Source organism: Podarcis gaigeae (genome assembly GCF_964106915.1).
Source record: "Podarcis gaigeae genome assembly, chromosome: 3".
Lineage (NCBI taxonomy): Eukaryota > Metazoa > Chordata > Lepidosauria > Squamata > Lacertidae > Podarcis > Podarcis gaigeae.
In genome coordinates, this window is record NC_139680.1 from 84,141,233 (window position 1) to 84,157,742 (window position 16,510).

Consider the following 16,510-nt stretch of genomic DNA (forward strand, 5'->3'; position numbering starts at 1 on the left):
GCATGTAGACTTACTCCGTTTTGTTGTACAAAGTTTGTGTTTCTGGTATTAATTATCTTGAGATGGTTAAAGCAAAATTTCTATCAAAGGAAGACTTCAGAGCACAATCCTGCACGTGTTTACTTGGAAGCAAGTTCTACCGGGTTCAATGGAACTTATGTTCTAGAGCAGGGGCAGGCAACCAATTGTGGCTCAATCGCCTTCTCAATCTGGTCCATGGATAGTCTGGGAATCAGTGTGTTTTTACATGAGTGTGCCCTTTTATTTAAAATGCATCTCTGGGTTATTTGTGGAGCCTGCCTGGTGTTTTTACATGAGTAGAATGTGTGCTTTTATTTAAAATGCATCTCTGGGTTATCTGTGGGGCATAGGAATTCATTTATTTATTTTTTCAAAATATAGTCCAGCCCACCACACGGTCAGAGGGATGGTGAACCAGCCCACAGCTGAAAAAGGTTGCTGACCCCTGATTTAGATCCACGAAGGAGAGGATAGCCATAATACAGCTACATTGAGCCTTTGGGATCAGACAGCAACTTCTGAAAGCAGAAGCAGGCCTGCTTGTAGGTTTCCAAGGATGCATCAAGCTGTTGGAAATACAATAGAGAAAGACAGCTCTAATTTTCCTTTTGAATGTTGGAAGCTGTGTCTTCTGCTTTGTGAACCGTTTTCAACATACTCCTCCTCTTCCATGCTAACAGCTGCCAATCGCCAGCAGGGTGCAAATGGCTTAAAGTTCCACTAAAGCATCTCAGGAAAGGCAGGAAAACTTTTCTTAAACAAAAACAAAAAACCCAAATCAAATTCTTGAAAGCATTCCTGCCCTAATAGTTCCCGTGTAAGGAGCTACTATGTTTGCTGACACTTCTTTGGTAAGGTTCAGTGGACAGCTTTATATTTGCACCAATTGTAATGCTTTTGGTACAGAACAAAGTCCCTCGTTGTCATCCCGGAACTGAAGGCTTCTCCATAGTAGCCAGCCAAAGATTTCCGTACCTTGTAAATGGCACAGTAGCTTGATTAGATTTGAAGAGTCAAGAGTCCTCTATTGTCAGAAACCTTAAATACACAACTTTCTATATAAGCCTCCTCCAGCTTTGATTCTGTAATAACCAGAACTGCACGAACTGTTGCACTGGGCCTAAAGCCAGAAGGCAACCCATGTGATCTCAGCCTTTCTCTGCTTCGGCAGCTGACTGATGCTTTCCCAAGCAATTTGTTGCTGTGGGTGAAAGGATATCTCCATCCGCTGCTTTTGGTTATCTAGCTGGGGCAGAAAAACAGGCAGATTGGCTGCTCTCACTGCTTAAGCGTGACATGTGTATCTTCTTCCTGCAGCAGATGTGTAGACCTGTGAAAATGTGTGGGGCGTTATATCTGAAAGAAATAACGTCACAAGCAAATCTGGGATGATATTTTACTAGCATGACAATTCATAGAATCATAGAATCCTACTGAGTTGGAAGAGACCCCAAGACTAATCAAGTCCAACCCCCTACAATGCAGGAATCTCAACTAAAGCATGCAAGACAGATGGCCATCCAACCTCTGCTTTAAAACCTCCAATGAAGGAAAGTCCATAACCCCCCCCCCAAGGGAGTTGAACAGCTCTTACTGCCAGAAAGTTATTCCTGATGGTTTAAGTCTGAAATCTCCTTTCTTGAAACTTGAATCCATTGGTTCGAGTCCTACTCCTACTCTCCGGAGCAGGAGAAAACAAGCTTTCTCCATTTTCAACGTGACAGCCCTTCAGATATTTGAAGATGGCTGTTGTAGATGGCACTCTCCTCTTTTCTAGGCTAAACATACCCAGCTCCTTCAACCGTTCCTCTTAAGGCTTAATTTCCAGACCCTTGATAATATTGGTCGTTGTCCTCTGCACACGTTCCAGCTTGTCAATGTCCACCTTAAACTGTGGCACCCAGAACTGGACAGACTAGAGTGGTATCTGAACACTATACTTCTGTTGATGCAGTTTAGAATAGCATTTTATATTTATATTTTTTTGCTGCTGCATCATGCATCAAGAGAAAATGTGCCCCCACAGTTGTGGACATTTCTGCCACAATGCCTTGAGCATTTTAAAATTCACAATGTGCTCCCTTGTGTGAAATGTGGTGTTTCTCCCACATAAGTTACAGATGCCTTTTCCTCTGTTATATCTGAAAGTAGCTGGTGTAAAACTGAAGATCTACCGGAGGTAATACGGACATTTTAAAAATGCCATGCACCAACTTTGGAAGTGAACTGCATAACCTCCACTTATTTGGGGTGTTTTACTTTCTCCCTCCACCCCAATAACAAGCAGCAGTAGAACTTGACAGAGAATTTGGGGGTTAAGGCTTACAATGCTATGCTTCGATTGGGCTGCTCTGTCATGCCATTGTAAACTGCGGATTACCATTTGTTCCAGATTCTGACAAATGCTGCCTGTTTTTCTAAAACACCAAATAATGGAGTATAATGGACATGTTTCCATACACAAAAACACAGTGGTGATCTTGGCTTTTGATCAATAAGCCTTAACTAGGGGAGTTGACTAATTCCTAGTATCAAGCAAGGGAGTTCCTGTTCCTTGGAGCTGGCTATTCAAAAACTAGTGCTGGCCATCCCCTATGGAAATATCGTGTTGCAAAAAGACAGACTACCCTTGTCCTACACAGCTGTTAGTACAGTCTGCAAATTCAGACTTCCTCTAAAGTATCCAAATAAAACTGGCTTTTGTTAGAAGGAATATTGATATGATGCTGCAAGAGCCTGGTTTCCCCAAAAAAGAAAAACCAAGGAGGCCATGAGGATAGTGTAGAAAATTAGCAGAAACCTAATTCTGCTTCTCCACTGTTTGCTCCACAGGACTAAGAACAAGGTACATATCAGCTGGCAGCATGGCTTTAAAGGCGCCACAAGGAGGAGCTGCTAAGAGCAGCCGCAAGGTAATAGCACATTTTGAGCGTCTTCACATCTGAAACATGTTTTTTTTAAAGCATTCGCTCTTCTTGCACACTTCCCCTTCGACAGTCTAGCAGCCTGCTGCAGTTCTCATGTTGTGACTCTCCATGCACTGTGGATGAACTGCTGCTGCACCCCTCTTTGCTAGTCCAGCTGAAAAAACACTCCCATCCCAGATGTAAAGAACAGTGATTTTAACTGGAGAAATGTATTACTATGAAGCTACGCATTATTTGTATGGAGGCAGAGGAACACCATGCAACTTGCAACAGCAGCAGATGAATCCAGTTTTAAAAATTTTATTGTGTTGTTTAGACAAAAAAAAAAGTTAATAAAAACACAATGGGGGAGTGCAGGAGGAAGAAGAGCTAAGGGTTCAAGCAAATAAGCCAGATATAAAAATCAAGGAGGACTTTGCTTTTATCACATAAAAGTTGCTGCTGCTTCTAGGTTGGTCTTCTAAAAAACAGGGAAGAAGAAAACCTCTCCTTAAAACATCCCAGCTGATTGCGCCATCCAGGACTTGCCAAGTTACAAACAGCCGCTCCCAGGCAGCAAATAGTGGGAGGGAGGGGACTGGGAATTTCCCCAGTTCAGAGTAAAGTTTGCATGTAAGCAACTCCTATTCCTGCCATTTGATGACCCAAATGCTTCTCTACACTTGCTGCAGCTGGTGAGAAGCAGAGTGTATAACCTCTGGGTGGAACACAACAATCATCAAAGGAGCAAATACCTCCACGTTACACATGTTACACATACCGCACGATCCGGAGTCCTATCACTGTGCAGGTCATGATTTCCAAACCCAGTTTTGCAGTCTCATGACAGGCTGCTTAGGATCACCAAACTCACCACTTTGAATGCAGAGAGAAACAAGACAATCTGCCTACCCACTGGCTAAAACGGACAGATCTGTTCCTAAGCAGGAGTACTGTTCAAATACTAAGAATCAGCATGCAGGAAATGTAGCCATGTACAGCTTCTTCCAGCAGGGACAACAAAAACACAGTTCCTGGCAACTGTTACAAAGCTTATGTTCAAGATGAACAAAAGCAGTATACAATATGGGATTCCACAACACTTTATGAAGGGGGCAGGCCTTGGACTTTCCTTGTTCTCCCTTGCTCCACAGGCAGAACTCCAAGTTGCCGGCACAGCGAGGGAACTGTGGTGTTTTTAGGATGGCAGTTTAGAGATAAGGAACTTGCTTGTACAGCAGTATTAGCTAGTAAATCTGAAAGAGAACTGAAACAGAATAAGGCTTCTTTGCTTCGAGTCTGGCCTCAAGAACACCAGTTATCTTGAGGCATGAGAGAAAGTCTCATTTTGTCCCCATAAGCTCAGCCTTCAAGTTCCTTCTGGCACGTCACAGAAGCAGTAGGGAAGAACTAAAGAGTTGTCTGTCCACTCTGCTTGCAAGGGTTATCCTCCATGGGAGGCAACAGGTGGACTAAACAGAGAGAATGGAACAATTTGCAGTCCTGGATGTTTCAGAATTAGAAGCCTGAGTCAATCCTCAACTGGCCACTGAAGGAAAAGGAGAAGGCCTGAGCGGCAGTAGCTAGATCAGAAAGTAGCTGGTGTGTGGGAAGGAAGCATTTTAAAAACAGAAGTGACTCTGGCGGACTGGAAAGAGAAAAACCCCTATTATAGTTCCATCACAGACTTGAGGTGAATGGCAGGGACTGGAGGAAGAAGGAAAAATGAGGGCTGACACACCACCTCTGTTGACTGTGCAGTCTTGGAAAAAATAAGTGTCCTCCTAGAACTTCTGGTGTCTCCAATTTTCAACACAGCAGGCAAAGCAAACATAGAATCTGTCTATCTGGACTCTTGTCACTCAGGTAGGCGGCAACTCCATGACGCCATCAAATTAAATACACAAAGAACAATTTTTTTCTCTTGCACCAGCTCCCAAGGTCCTGCGCACTATTGTAAGTGTCTGAAGAGGCACAAAAGGCTCCAATTCTGCAAGAAGGGGAATGATATACCGGTCACCAGCTCTGCTCCTATCAACCTGCAGCAGCGGGATACGTCTCCCAATAATGTATTCATTCACATTTTGCAATGTTCAACTGGAGCACACAACAGGTTTGCCAGAGATCTTCAGGTCATCAAAAGGCAAGAGTGTAAGAATCTGCCAAGGCAAAAGGAGAGGAAACAGTAACATTAGCATTATAAAAGAAAAATAGGAATCTTATTCCTAGCTGTGAGGAGTCCCAATGTAATGCATTTGTATCACGTCCTTCCTTGAAGAAGCTTGGAGTGGAGCATAAGGGTTATCCCAGTTTATCCTCAGTGTCATCCTGTGACATGTGTTAGGCTAAGATAAGGAATGTCTTACGACACCCAACGAGATTCATGGTTGAATGGTAACCGCAATACCTCAAGGACCGCCTCTCCCCATATGAACCAACTTTTGTCATGTATCTTTGGCGCCAGGGAAAAACATTCCTCTTCTTCCAGGCCTTTGGCCAATTAAACAATCTATGGCCTTTGAAACTGTGGGAGGTATTATTTTTGTTACTATGTTATGCATTTTTGTGTTTTATATTGTAAACTGCCCTGTGATCCTTGGATGAAGGGTGGTATAGAAATTTAATAAATAGTAATAAATAATTGAATCCCTCTCTCTTAAGCTTTTGTTTTTATTATGTATTTTATTTGTTTATATTGTGATTTTATGCTATGAACCGCCCTGAGATCTACACGTATAGGGCGGTATACGAATGTTATACAAATGTATACAAATGTTAATAATAATAATAATGCAGCACCAATACATGAGAAAAAGAGTTGTTGCCTCATCCTGACCTACATGTAGTTCTGTGCTGGCTTACATCCCTCCCTACCTGAGGGAAGGAGTTGCCAAAATTGCTCCACTGCAATGCAGCTGCTGCAGTTCCTTCCACTGAAGAACCTTCAACAGTGCAATGGCACTGGAGACATCGGAGGTAAGCTTGCCAGTTTAGCAGCTCCTCCCTGCTATATGGCCTTAAGATGATGACACCAAACTAATCTGAATTGGAAATAGTCAAATCACAGGTATGGAAGGAGAGGTGCAACTGACAACGGCCAGTTGCAAAACTCCAAACCCTGTTCATAAAGCACCTTCTACTGATGGGCCAAAGCTTGAGAACTACGCCATACAGCCTGCCCTCCTGGCCTTGCTTCAAGAGCTTGATGGGAGTTGTTCAGCTTATTCCTACAAGCCCCTGATCTAGAACAGCCAGATTCAGAAAGGTTCTCACATCATCGTTTTCATCAGCCAGGTCCTGGGCCGTCTCATCCTCCATATTCCGCAGCAAGGTGTCTGCCCCCGATTGGCAGAGGATGGCAGCAATCGCAGCGTCCTTCCTGCCTACTGCCAGGTGCAGTGGGGTGCAACCGTTGTACATCTGGGCATCCACCTGGGCCCCCATTTCAAGGAGGTGCTTCACAGCCATCTCGTCATGGTTCTCCACTGCCATGTGCAGGGGTGTCTTTCCGCTTGTGCCATCCTGGGACCATGAAAGCAGGGTGTCAGATCAGCCACTTCAGTGAGCTTCTGAAACAGAATCTTACAGGGATGGAACACACTCTAAACCAGGGACGGCAAACCTGTGGTCCTCCAGATATTGTTGGACTCAACTCCCATCAGCCTCAGCCAACATGGTCAATAGTCTAGGATGATGGGAACTAGAGGGGCATCTGTAAGGTCACAGGTCAGCCAACCCTGTCCTACACTAGCACATTTCAAGGACTCAGAGAACTGTAGAGTTGAAAGGGATGCTGAGGATCATCTAGTCTAACTCCCTGCAATGCAGAAATATGCAGCTGTCCCATACGTGGATCGAACCTGCAACCTTGGGATTATCAGCACTACACGCTAACCAAATGAGCTATCCTGTGGCCAAGATTGGAAACTGGGCCCTGCAGCATAGAGACACACTGTTCCTAAACCTAATCTCAAATGAACACAGGAACAGGCTCAAAACATAACATGGAGTTTTAAATCTTCCTGGAATTTTAAACATTTGGGGGAATTCCAGGAACAGATACAGATGATCTTGGGTGGGGAATCACAAAGGTATGGAACTTATCACTTTCCCTAATCTGTGTCCTGTTCCTGCAGCTGCAACACTGTCCAGTGGTTATTCACTGTTAAAAATCTGCTCTGAATAAATCCAAGTGATGTAGATCAAGCAGTTCTGCAAGCCTGTGTTTTTGCAAAGCTGCAGCTTGTTCGTTCCTGTTCAGTCACCTCTGCCCACCTTTTGATACTTCGCTAGGCACTTCCTACACATTTTCAGTATTAATCTCCCCTGCCACAATGGACAAACTTTTTCGCTTTCTGTATCTAATTGCCAGATCTTCTTGCTCGGCCTGATCGCAAAAGTACAGAGCACGTGTGGCTCTGGTGCAGCTGCCCTTGCCATACCTGAACATCGATGTCGGCTCCACTCTTCACCAACAATGCCATCAGATGCAGGTTCCCTTTCAAGGTGCTGATGTGTAGGCAAGTCAAGCCTGGAGAAGAAGACATCCCAGGAAGTTGCTACGAGGCAAGTAGCCGAACGCTGGCCCCAGTGTGTCACCAGACACACACACACCACCCTGATCAATCTTTACTACCTCACCTTGCCAGTTCTGGAGGTGCAAATCTTGGCGGCTTTTTCTAGCCTCCAAGGTCTTGTTGGAGATGATCCCCTGCAGCAGCAGCTGCACACACTCCAGGCTCTGCTGCTCACAGGCCAAATGCAGTGGTGTGTTCCCATTGCGGTCTTGCAGCGCTGTGTTCACTCCTCTCAGGACTAGTGCTTGCACCACTCTGGACTGTTCCAGGTACACGGAGAGGTGAAGCGGGGTCTGTAAATGGGAAACGGAGAAGGTTATTGCAAGAGAGTGACACAGGGGCTAGAGTAGAAAGGTGCAAGAGGCAGGGGCAAAACCGAGACTGGCTGTATGCTGCAATTGCATCACAAAACACACACACACACAGGATGATGATAATAATAATAATAATAATAATAATAATAATAATAATTTAGGAATGGATGCGTAATTTAATATCTCAGCTGAAATCTCAGCTTTCATGGTAGGGGGGACGACACACATATGCAACACCTAGTGATCCTTCAAGTGTAAGCTTCATAAAATTGTAAACATTCCTGGGACATCAGTACCCTTTGTATCTCCTCAACAGGATTGGCAGAAGCCAGAAATAAATAAACTAAAAGCAAACAGCTGTGTGAGTTTACTTCATTTATAAAGCTTGCAGAATGCAGTCTTCTCTAGGCCAGAATTTGGATTACTCTGGTTCTTTAGATTTCTTTATAAAAATCTCAGATAGGATACACAACCTTTGGCAAAAATGAGAGGAAGATGCTAAATTAACTTTAAAGCTCGCATGTTCTTTTCCTCAGAAAAAGTGCTCTTATTCAACTGGGGAAGCAGACTTCTGTGCACTCTGCCGATGCAGATATACATCTAAGTCCACACCCCAAAGATCATTTAGCCCCCAATAACTAATGGGGTCAAATGACTCATCCAGATGAAGGGATGTATTCCTACTCAGGGCACAAGTTGCTGCATGCAACTCAAATTGGACTGAGGCCATTGACAAGAGTAACTAGAATCAGTATTACTCATTTAATGGATTTCTGTAACATCTTTTAATGTGTATACCCTTCCAAGGTAGGTTATAACAAAAATCTATCACTAAGAAGCAACTGTCACAAATTCTCAAGGAAAACTTCCAAGACGGTCTACAAATCTGCATATGCCTGTCCACCAGATCTAGAAAAATGAGGCAAGGAGTAAGTACAGGGGGGATATATATATTATAGCCAGAGACAAATTGCCACGAGCAAGACAGAATGACCCAGATTCCCGGTTGTTGTTTTTTCTTCTAGTTAGAATGGGAAAAATACTGACCTTTCCCCACAGTCTATCACATACCTGGAATAAGTCATTCTGGATCTCTAAAACCTCCACTGGCAATTGGGCAATGAAGCAGAGTGCTATTGCAGGTACACAGTGAATGACTGCCAGGTGTAGCAACCTGAAAGAGAGAAAAGAGATATGAGTTTGTGGTGCAGGGCCCAAGTCATACCAACCTAGAATCATGAAAAACACACTCCCCTTTAAGCATGTAAAACAATTGGGAAGTTACCGTATTTTTCGCTCTATAGGACGCACTTTTTGCCCTCCAAAAATTAAGGCGAAATGTGTGTGCGTCCTATGGAGCGAATGCAGGCTCCTTGGCTTCAAGCAATAGCAACGTGAAGCCTCCGAAGCGCAGAGGGAGAGCTCCCTCCAGAGGCTTTGCGTTGCTTTCGCTGAAGCCTGGAGAGCGAGAGGGAGAGCGCTCTCTCTCTCTCTCTCTCTCTCTCTCTCTCTCTCTCTCTCTCCAGGCTTCAGGGATAGCCGCCTGAAGCCTTTGGAATGGAAAAAGATAATCTGCGACAACAATAGTATGTAGCACCAGCATTAACACAAATGGCCCAATGAGAGGCAGGCCATGACTGAAGTCAGCAATCCAAGGACTGAGAACACACTCATGCAGAGACTCACTCCATCCAAAGCACATTTTTTTCAGAAGCTTCCATATAGCTAGTTCCACCTACAGTACAGCTCAGATGGCTATACCACAGACAGGCTGCACTCAGGGCAGAAGTTTCACACTAGGTCAGGGGTCTGCAACCCGCGGCTCCGGAGCCGCATGTGGCTCTTTTACAACTTTGCCGCGGCTCCGGGGCGGATACTAGCGAGGGGAGGAGGCACATTGTGCGCCCCAACACTCCCCACTGTGGCGGGCGCTGTACTGGCTGTGACGTCGCATGGCTGTCCCGACGTCACCTTCCCGCCCGCCCGCTACATTGTAAGGGGCATGTATGCTGGTCACTGCATTGAAAGGGGGCATGTACGCTGGTCACTGTTTTGAAGGGAGTGAAGAACACACACACACAAAAAGGTAAACTGTTAATTTAACGTTTATTTCTATGAGGAGGAGTAATTCTGAGGGGTCAAACAAAGAAATAATAAAAAAGTGACAAAAAAGTTATTTTTATAATGACGAGTTTTGCGGCTCCCTTTTTTTTTTTTCCTTTGGAAACGGGTCCAAGTGGCTCTTTTTGTCTTAAAGGTTGAAGACCCCTGCACTAGGTCAAGTCTGAAGGAAATTCTCAAAAGAATTTCTCCATGCCAGCAGCTCTTATGCAACTCCACCTGTTGAATGTTTCTACCAGAACATAAATTCATGAATCACCTCACAGATTGAGCAGGCCTTAGAAGGTTGCTGCCACCCTGCACTATCCAAATACTCCTAGCTGTTCAAAGGTACAAAGCAGGCATTCCCACTACCCTGAAACTGAAAGTAGGGTTTTGAATGTGTTTGAAAATAAATACGGGATGCATGCACAAAACCTCATTCCAACAAAATGAAGAAGCAACTATTTCAATTAACAAGGCTACTAAATCTATATCGTAATCACAACTTGACATCATTTATACATCCCTCCTTTTTTTCTTTTTCCCCCCTCTAGCGTATAGAAGCTAGGATGAAAGAGATAAACTTACCGTATTTTTCGCCCTATAGGACGCACTTTTTCCTCTCCAAAAATGAAGGGGAAATGTGTGTGCGTCTTATGGGGCGAATGCAGGCTTTCGCTGAAGCCTGGAGAGCGAGAGGCGTCGGTGCGCACCGACCCCTCTCGCTCTCCAGGCTTCAGGAAGCTATCCACAAGCCTCATGCGCCCGGCAGGAGGTCCCACCGGGCGCGCAAGGCTTGTGGGCGGCAGCCTGCAGCCCGAAGCACGGGGTGCGCTGTGGAGCACATCCCGTGCTTCGGGCAGATGTCTGCAAGCTTGCACGCCCGGTGGGAGGTCCCGCCGGGCGCGCAAGGCTTGGGGCGGCAGCCTGTTCTGGGGTCTGGGAAAGCTTGGGCTAGCCCCGCGCCTGGGGTGGAAATAAAAATGTTTTTCTTTATTCCCCCCCCCAAAAAAATCTAGGTGCGTCCTATGGGGCGAAAAATACGGTAGTTATATAGATCAAGGACAGAAAAGTAGCTTTCTAGTTTTCACTGCTGTGAAGTAATTGTTAAACCTGATACAGTCGGACCTTGGTTCTCAAACAGAATGCGTTTGACTCCTGAACCGTTCAAAAACCAAGGTGTGGCTTCTGATTGGCTGTAGGAGCGTCCTGCATCCAACCGGAAACTGTGGAAGCCGCGCCAGATGTTCAGCTTCTGAAAACTGTTCGAAAACCGGAACACTCACTTCTGGGTTTTGATTGTTTGGGAGCCGATTTGTTCGGGAGCCAAGGTATTTGAGACTGTATATTAAACTTGCACTGGATGCTTTTCTAAAAACGATTTAAAAACCAAATGAAACAGTTTTTAAAAAATAAAGTGATTTCTCTTTTTAAAAACTGGGTACTCATGCATTGCCCTGCCCACATTCAGAAATAATTCCAGAACAAATACAACACATCAGAGTCTACCAGTTTTTTAAAAAAGGGATACACTTTCAGAAATGTGTTCCAGAGGGATAGTCTGCAGTAGCAAACACAGCAAAGCATCAAATGGCACTTTATTATGGCACAAGCTTTCATGGACTTTACTTCTTCAGAATGCCGCCTCCTCAACCTTGTGTGTGAAAACTCAGGACAACATCTGATGGACTGTAGTCCAGAAAAGCTTATGCTGGGGTGAGAAACTGCAACCCCTCCAGATGCTGGGGCTGAAGTCCAGATGTTCAGATGATGGAGGTGGATAGCTCAGTCGGTTAGAGCGTGGTGCTGATAATGCCAAAGATTTAAGTTTGATCCCTGTATGGGACAACCGCACATTCCTGCATTGCAGGGGGTTGGACTAGATGATCCTCAGGGTCCCTTCTAACTCTACAATTCTATGATTCTATGAAACAAGCATTGCCAATGGTCAGGGATGATGGAAGATGCAGTCCAACATTTGGAGGGCCACAGGTTCCCTGGCCTAGCTTATGCCGTAATAAAGTTTGTTAATCTTTAAAAGGGGTCACAAGACACTGCTTTTGCATAAGTATGGAACTGATCAGCTTAGAATGTATTTCCAGTAACCTAGCCGACCTATTCAAAGTTACCATGTGCTTTAAAACAAGTCTGCAATTAGAGAATCGTTTTTACTGTATTGTCGTGCAGCCCTTCGCGTTTCCAGAGCGTTTAACAAAGGGGATTTCCATAGAGGCAGAGAGAAGGGATATGGGAGGTGGTAGTGACAAGGTCATAGAGAAATCAGGAAATAAGGAGGGGGGAAAGGAAAGGAATCAGGCGACCGTCCAAGGTACCCAAAAGCCACCACAGCAGCCCTGGCTGGGGCTGCCGAGAGGAAACTGCCCAAGCACCATTTTACAAGGCTTCCATCTGACAAATGGACTCTTAAGCAGAGAGAACAGACGGTCTTTGCTCCCCAAGCCAAGCAACGTATGTGGCTGAGGCACAGGCAAGGCCCGAGGGGAAGCCCAAGGTCACATGGGCATGGGGAATTTCCCTGCCCTGCCGGAGATGTGGCCACCCACAGTTGCCTCAGCAACAAGGGGAGGGGAGAGTTGAAGGAGGCTGTGCACAGCTGCTGTTGCCCATAGAGGGCTGAAGACACTGTGGGAAGAGAGAGGCTGGGTCCTTCTGAGGATTTCTCTTCAAATTCAGTTACCGTACTTTGGTTTTATAAGGCTGCAATTCAGACACAGCCAGAGGGAGTAAAAAAAGATTGCAGCTATATAGCTTCTAAGTAAAAGATGTTAGGATTGTTCTACGAGCCACCTCACGATTCTTTATTTCATATGCAAAGTTAAATTTACATCGGTGCCAGTTTATTTCTATTTAGAGCACACCAGTAAAATTGCAGGTGACCTATGCATTGGGAGGTTCTCTGGAAATACAGCAACAGAACAGGGAAGTTGTGTAGAAAAGGGGTAGCAGCACGCTATGGGACAAAGGCAGATACCTAATATTAGTCATACCTGGAATAGATGCAGTGATCTGTGGGCATGCAATTTCCATTTATTTCCATGGGTTCATTTCAAGTATGACTTAGCCGGATATCACTCCAAATTTCCATGGATGTACCTCCTCTATTCTAGGATCTTCCATGTCTTATAACACTGTTTTTCATTAATGTTAGCTAAAGTGGCTGACCAGAGTATGCAGAGACCCCAAACTTCCCACTCTCTGGGCTGATCCACTGACAAGTGGTTTTCCAAGCAAGGCAAAATTGCCCCAAACCTTACTTAAATCAGCTTTGTAATTATAAGACCACAAAAGCCTTATAAATGGCCCACCTGCCCACACATGTGCATAGTGTCACTTGATGGTGTGAAACAAAGGTGGGGGAGAAGGAGTTTCTTAAATTTTACATAAATATTCCTGGCTAAAACAAATTGCCCAAAAGCAAAGCATTTAAAAAAACACAAAAAACCCACACAGCTCAGCAATCCCCGCACAATTTACAACTGGCCTCCATATTCAGACTTTGCAAGACAGTTGGATCTGAGTTATCTAGTCCCTCAGACTTGGTAGATTCCAAATTACAACCTTAACCAGTTGCTTTTCGTGAAAACTAAACAGGCACCTAGATTAACACTGCAATAATTGAAGCCCCCAAACTGTTTATTCTTAAAGCAGGATTATATGAAGCACCTTAAATACAATTAGGAATACAGTGTAAAATATATGAGTGTTCCTGCATTTATTCTTCTTATGGCTAAAATCAATGTTAAAAGGAGATGAAGTGTCTGGGGGTTTGAGGGGGTGGGTAAGAGGAAGAGGAAGAGGTAGTGACAAAGGCAGAAGCCAGGCAATAGTTTTTGATAGGGGAATCTGGATTGAAGAGAGGCCTTTCTTTCCATGCCATACATGCCCCACCCCTACCTCTGGCCAAACAGGTCTGACAGGGTTTTGGAACAGTACAAAAACCTTTCAAAACCTGGCTTACCAAAGACAAAAGTGAGATGCACTGAACAAGAGAGTATCATTTTAAAAGCCATTTTTTGAGTCTTAAAAACCCTAAAAGTATTGTAGAACTATAAATTGTAGCAATGCATTGTAGCATAACCTTGCATGGATAACAGTGCACTTCAGATGCATCTGATGAAGTGGTCTGTATTCTGTGAAAGTTTATACCATACTAGCTAGTCTTTAAGGTTCCACAAGACTGTTTTTGCTGGGACAGACCACTTCAGCTAGCTTCTGGTTTTGGGTCTATGATTATTTTTAGAACAAATTCCAAAGGGCTAGCTGAGTTGGTCTCCAGAAGGGGACCCAGGCACACAGCCTACCTACCCCCTCAAAAAACAACAACCCATATCTAATAATGATAGTAACCTCTGCTCACCATCACATGGTACAGAGAGAACTGGAAGAGATAAGATCCTAATTTGAAGCAGAAAGAACTAAAGAAAGGTTAAATAATCTACAAATGCACCATTTCATTTCAGTATTACTTGTACAGAAAATGCTCCTCAGAGGCTCAATAAAGAGACAGCAAAAATTAGCAAGAGAAGTTACAGTGATGGTTTGGAATCAGACAGGACCTAAAGTCAACTGCACTAGAATCTTCTCAATCAAACATCAGCAGAAACACGCTGCTAGATGGTACCTGTGCCTGAGTGATCTCAAACTGGAAACCAGCGAAAGACTCCATTGAAATTTGCTTCCACAAACTATGTCCTGTTTGGTGCCAGATTACAAATGTTTCATTCGCTCTCGTTTCCAAGGATCTATCATTACATGCGCGCGCACACACACACACGGTCAGTTTATCCTTGCAGATCTTTTACATTTTGACTTTGTGTGGCTTGAAGTTTATCTTTCTTGCTTCCTAACAAGTATGTAGCAGATAAGAACTCTCAGGAACAGGGACTTTCCAACAAGGCAATCCGGCCTGAACTTTAACCATTGCTGCTTTTATCTGACAGACTGCACAGAATTCTCTGGGGCTATTTTAACCAAGCCACTTTCCCCAAGAATTCCTCACAATAGCCAGCAAGGACAGCCAAATTCCCATTCTAGGGGGAGGCTGGACTACCATCACAAGATACCAAGCATCAGTATCTGCTTCAATAAAACTAAACTGAAATATTTATCCAAAAGTTTGCTTTACTGTCTGGATCCAAATGTAATCTGTCCAGAACGGAAGGGCACTTCAACACCATCTGGCCCCAAGTTATTCAAGCAATGTAGGAAAACAAAAACCCTTGCCATTGCACCTGTATCAATAGGTCCCCATTTCTTCATACTTTATAGCAGAAGTGGGGGTGGGACCCAAGCACATGGGTTTATTATAAATTCCTTTAGAGCAGAAACCTGTCCAGCTTTGCCTCTGTCATTCTACAAGATGCCCGTTGGTGGGACAAAGCAGCAGCTGCTTAACTGCAACAGAGGACATGGAGTCTGTGCTATAGAATGAAGAGGTAGAATGGCATATATCACTTCAGACTACAGACCAACAATAATATTGTTCAGTTAAAAACCTTGCACATAGAAAAATCAATACAACAGGGAGTGAGCTAAGCAGGAATCTCTCACCCCAGTGTGCTAAACTTTATTTGCAAGCAGGTTTGTTTTGCAGTACATAATCACTGAAATAGGGTACCCTTTGGCTTGAAATAGCACAGCCCAGTCTACCACCGCATTTTTCTATACGGGTAGAACAAACCTGAAAGCTAGCGCGCGTGCTCTCTCTCTCTCTCTCTCACACACACACACACACGCACACACACACACATTAAATAACAACCTGTCAGCTACAAGCTACGTCAAATACAGTGGTACCTCAGTTTACGAACCTAATCCATTCCGGAAGTCCGTTCTTAAACCAAAACTGTTCTTAAAGCAAGGCGCGCTTTCCCTAATGAGGCCTCCCGCCACCGGTGCCCTTCCACCATTTGGTTTCCATTCTTAGACCGAGGTAAAGTTCGTAGATCGAGGTAAACTTCTGGTTTTGCGCAAGTTCTAAACCCAAATAGTTCGCAAACAGGGCTGTTCTTAAACCGAGGTACCACTGTATTGCCTTAGAAGTGAATGGACCACCAATATCAACTTGCAAAACGCAAGCAAGTCAACAGAGAAAATGGAATAGAGATACACCATGGGAAGCATCACTTTTTCCAATTTCCTCCTTCAGCTCTATGTACTTTTCAATGTGTGTGGGGGGGAGACATAACCCCTCACTCCACCTTGTGACAAAGGGAGACATAAGCAGGGGGGCTCAGAGGCTTTGTGGGTCCTCAAGGACACTGTTGCCAACCCAGCCTTAGAGAGGGGCTTCCCTCCTTCACTTTTTTTGTCCTTCTGCAAACTTAGTGGGGGTTCCCCCAAGCCTTCTACGATCTCCCTTATGAGCTCGGATGGTACTATTTAGGTTGCAGAAGGATCCATACTCATCTCTGAACTTTGTGACTGGGAGGAATGGTGTTTCTAGTCCTTACTGTCTGCAACAGCTGGCAGAATATCAAAGCTTGTTTGGGAGCGGGGAGGAGGAAATAGGGAGTGAGCAGGATCCCCCATGGTCAGGAATGTGGCTTGAGAATGAGAGCATACACAG

General features: G+C 44.5%; 1 protein-coding gene across 1 annotated transcript in view; it reads right to left on the minus strand.

Moving 5' to 3' along the window:
- Positions 1–3,232: 3,232 nt before the first annotated feature.
- Positions 3,233–16,510, minus strand: part of NFKBIE (NFKB inhibitor epsilon) — a 28,079-nt gene continuing 14,801 nt past the window's right edge. The window contains exons 3-7 of the mRNA XM_083732552.1: positions 8,890–8,992; positions 7,569–7,797; positions 7,370–7,458; positions 6,201–6,449; positions 3,233–5,086 (exon numbers count right to left, since the gene is read on the minus strand). Coding sequence (XP_083588678.1) covers positions 5,021–5,086; positions 6,201–6,449; positions 7,370–7,458; positions 7,569–7,797; positions 8,890–8,992 — 736 coding nt within the window. The 3' untranslated portion in view covers positions 3,233–5,020. The remainder of the gene's footprint in view (positions 5,087–6,200; positions 6,450–7,369; positions 7,459–7,568; positions 7,798–8,889; positions 8,993–16,510) is intronic.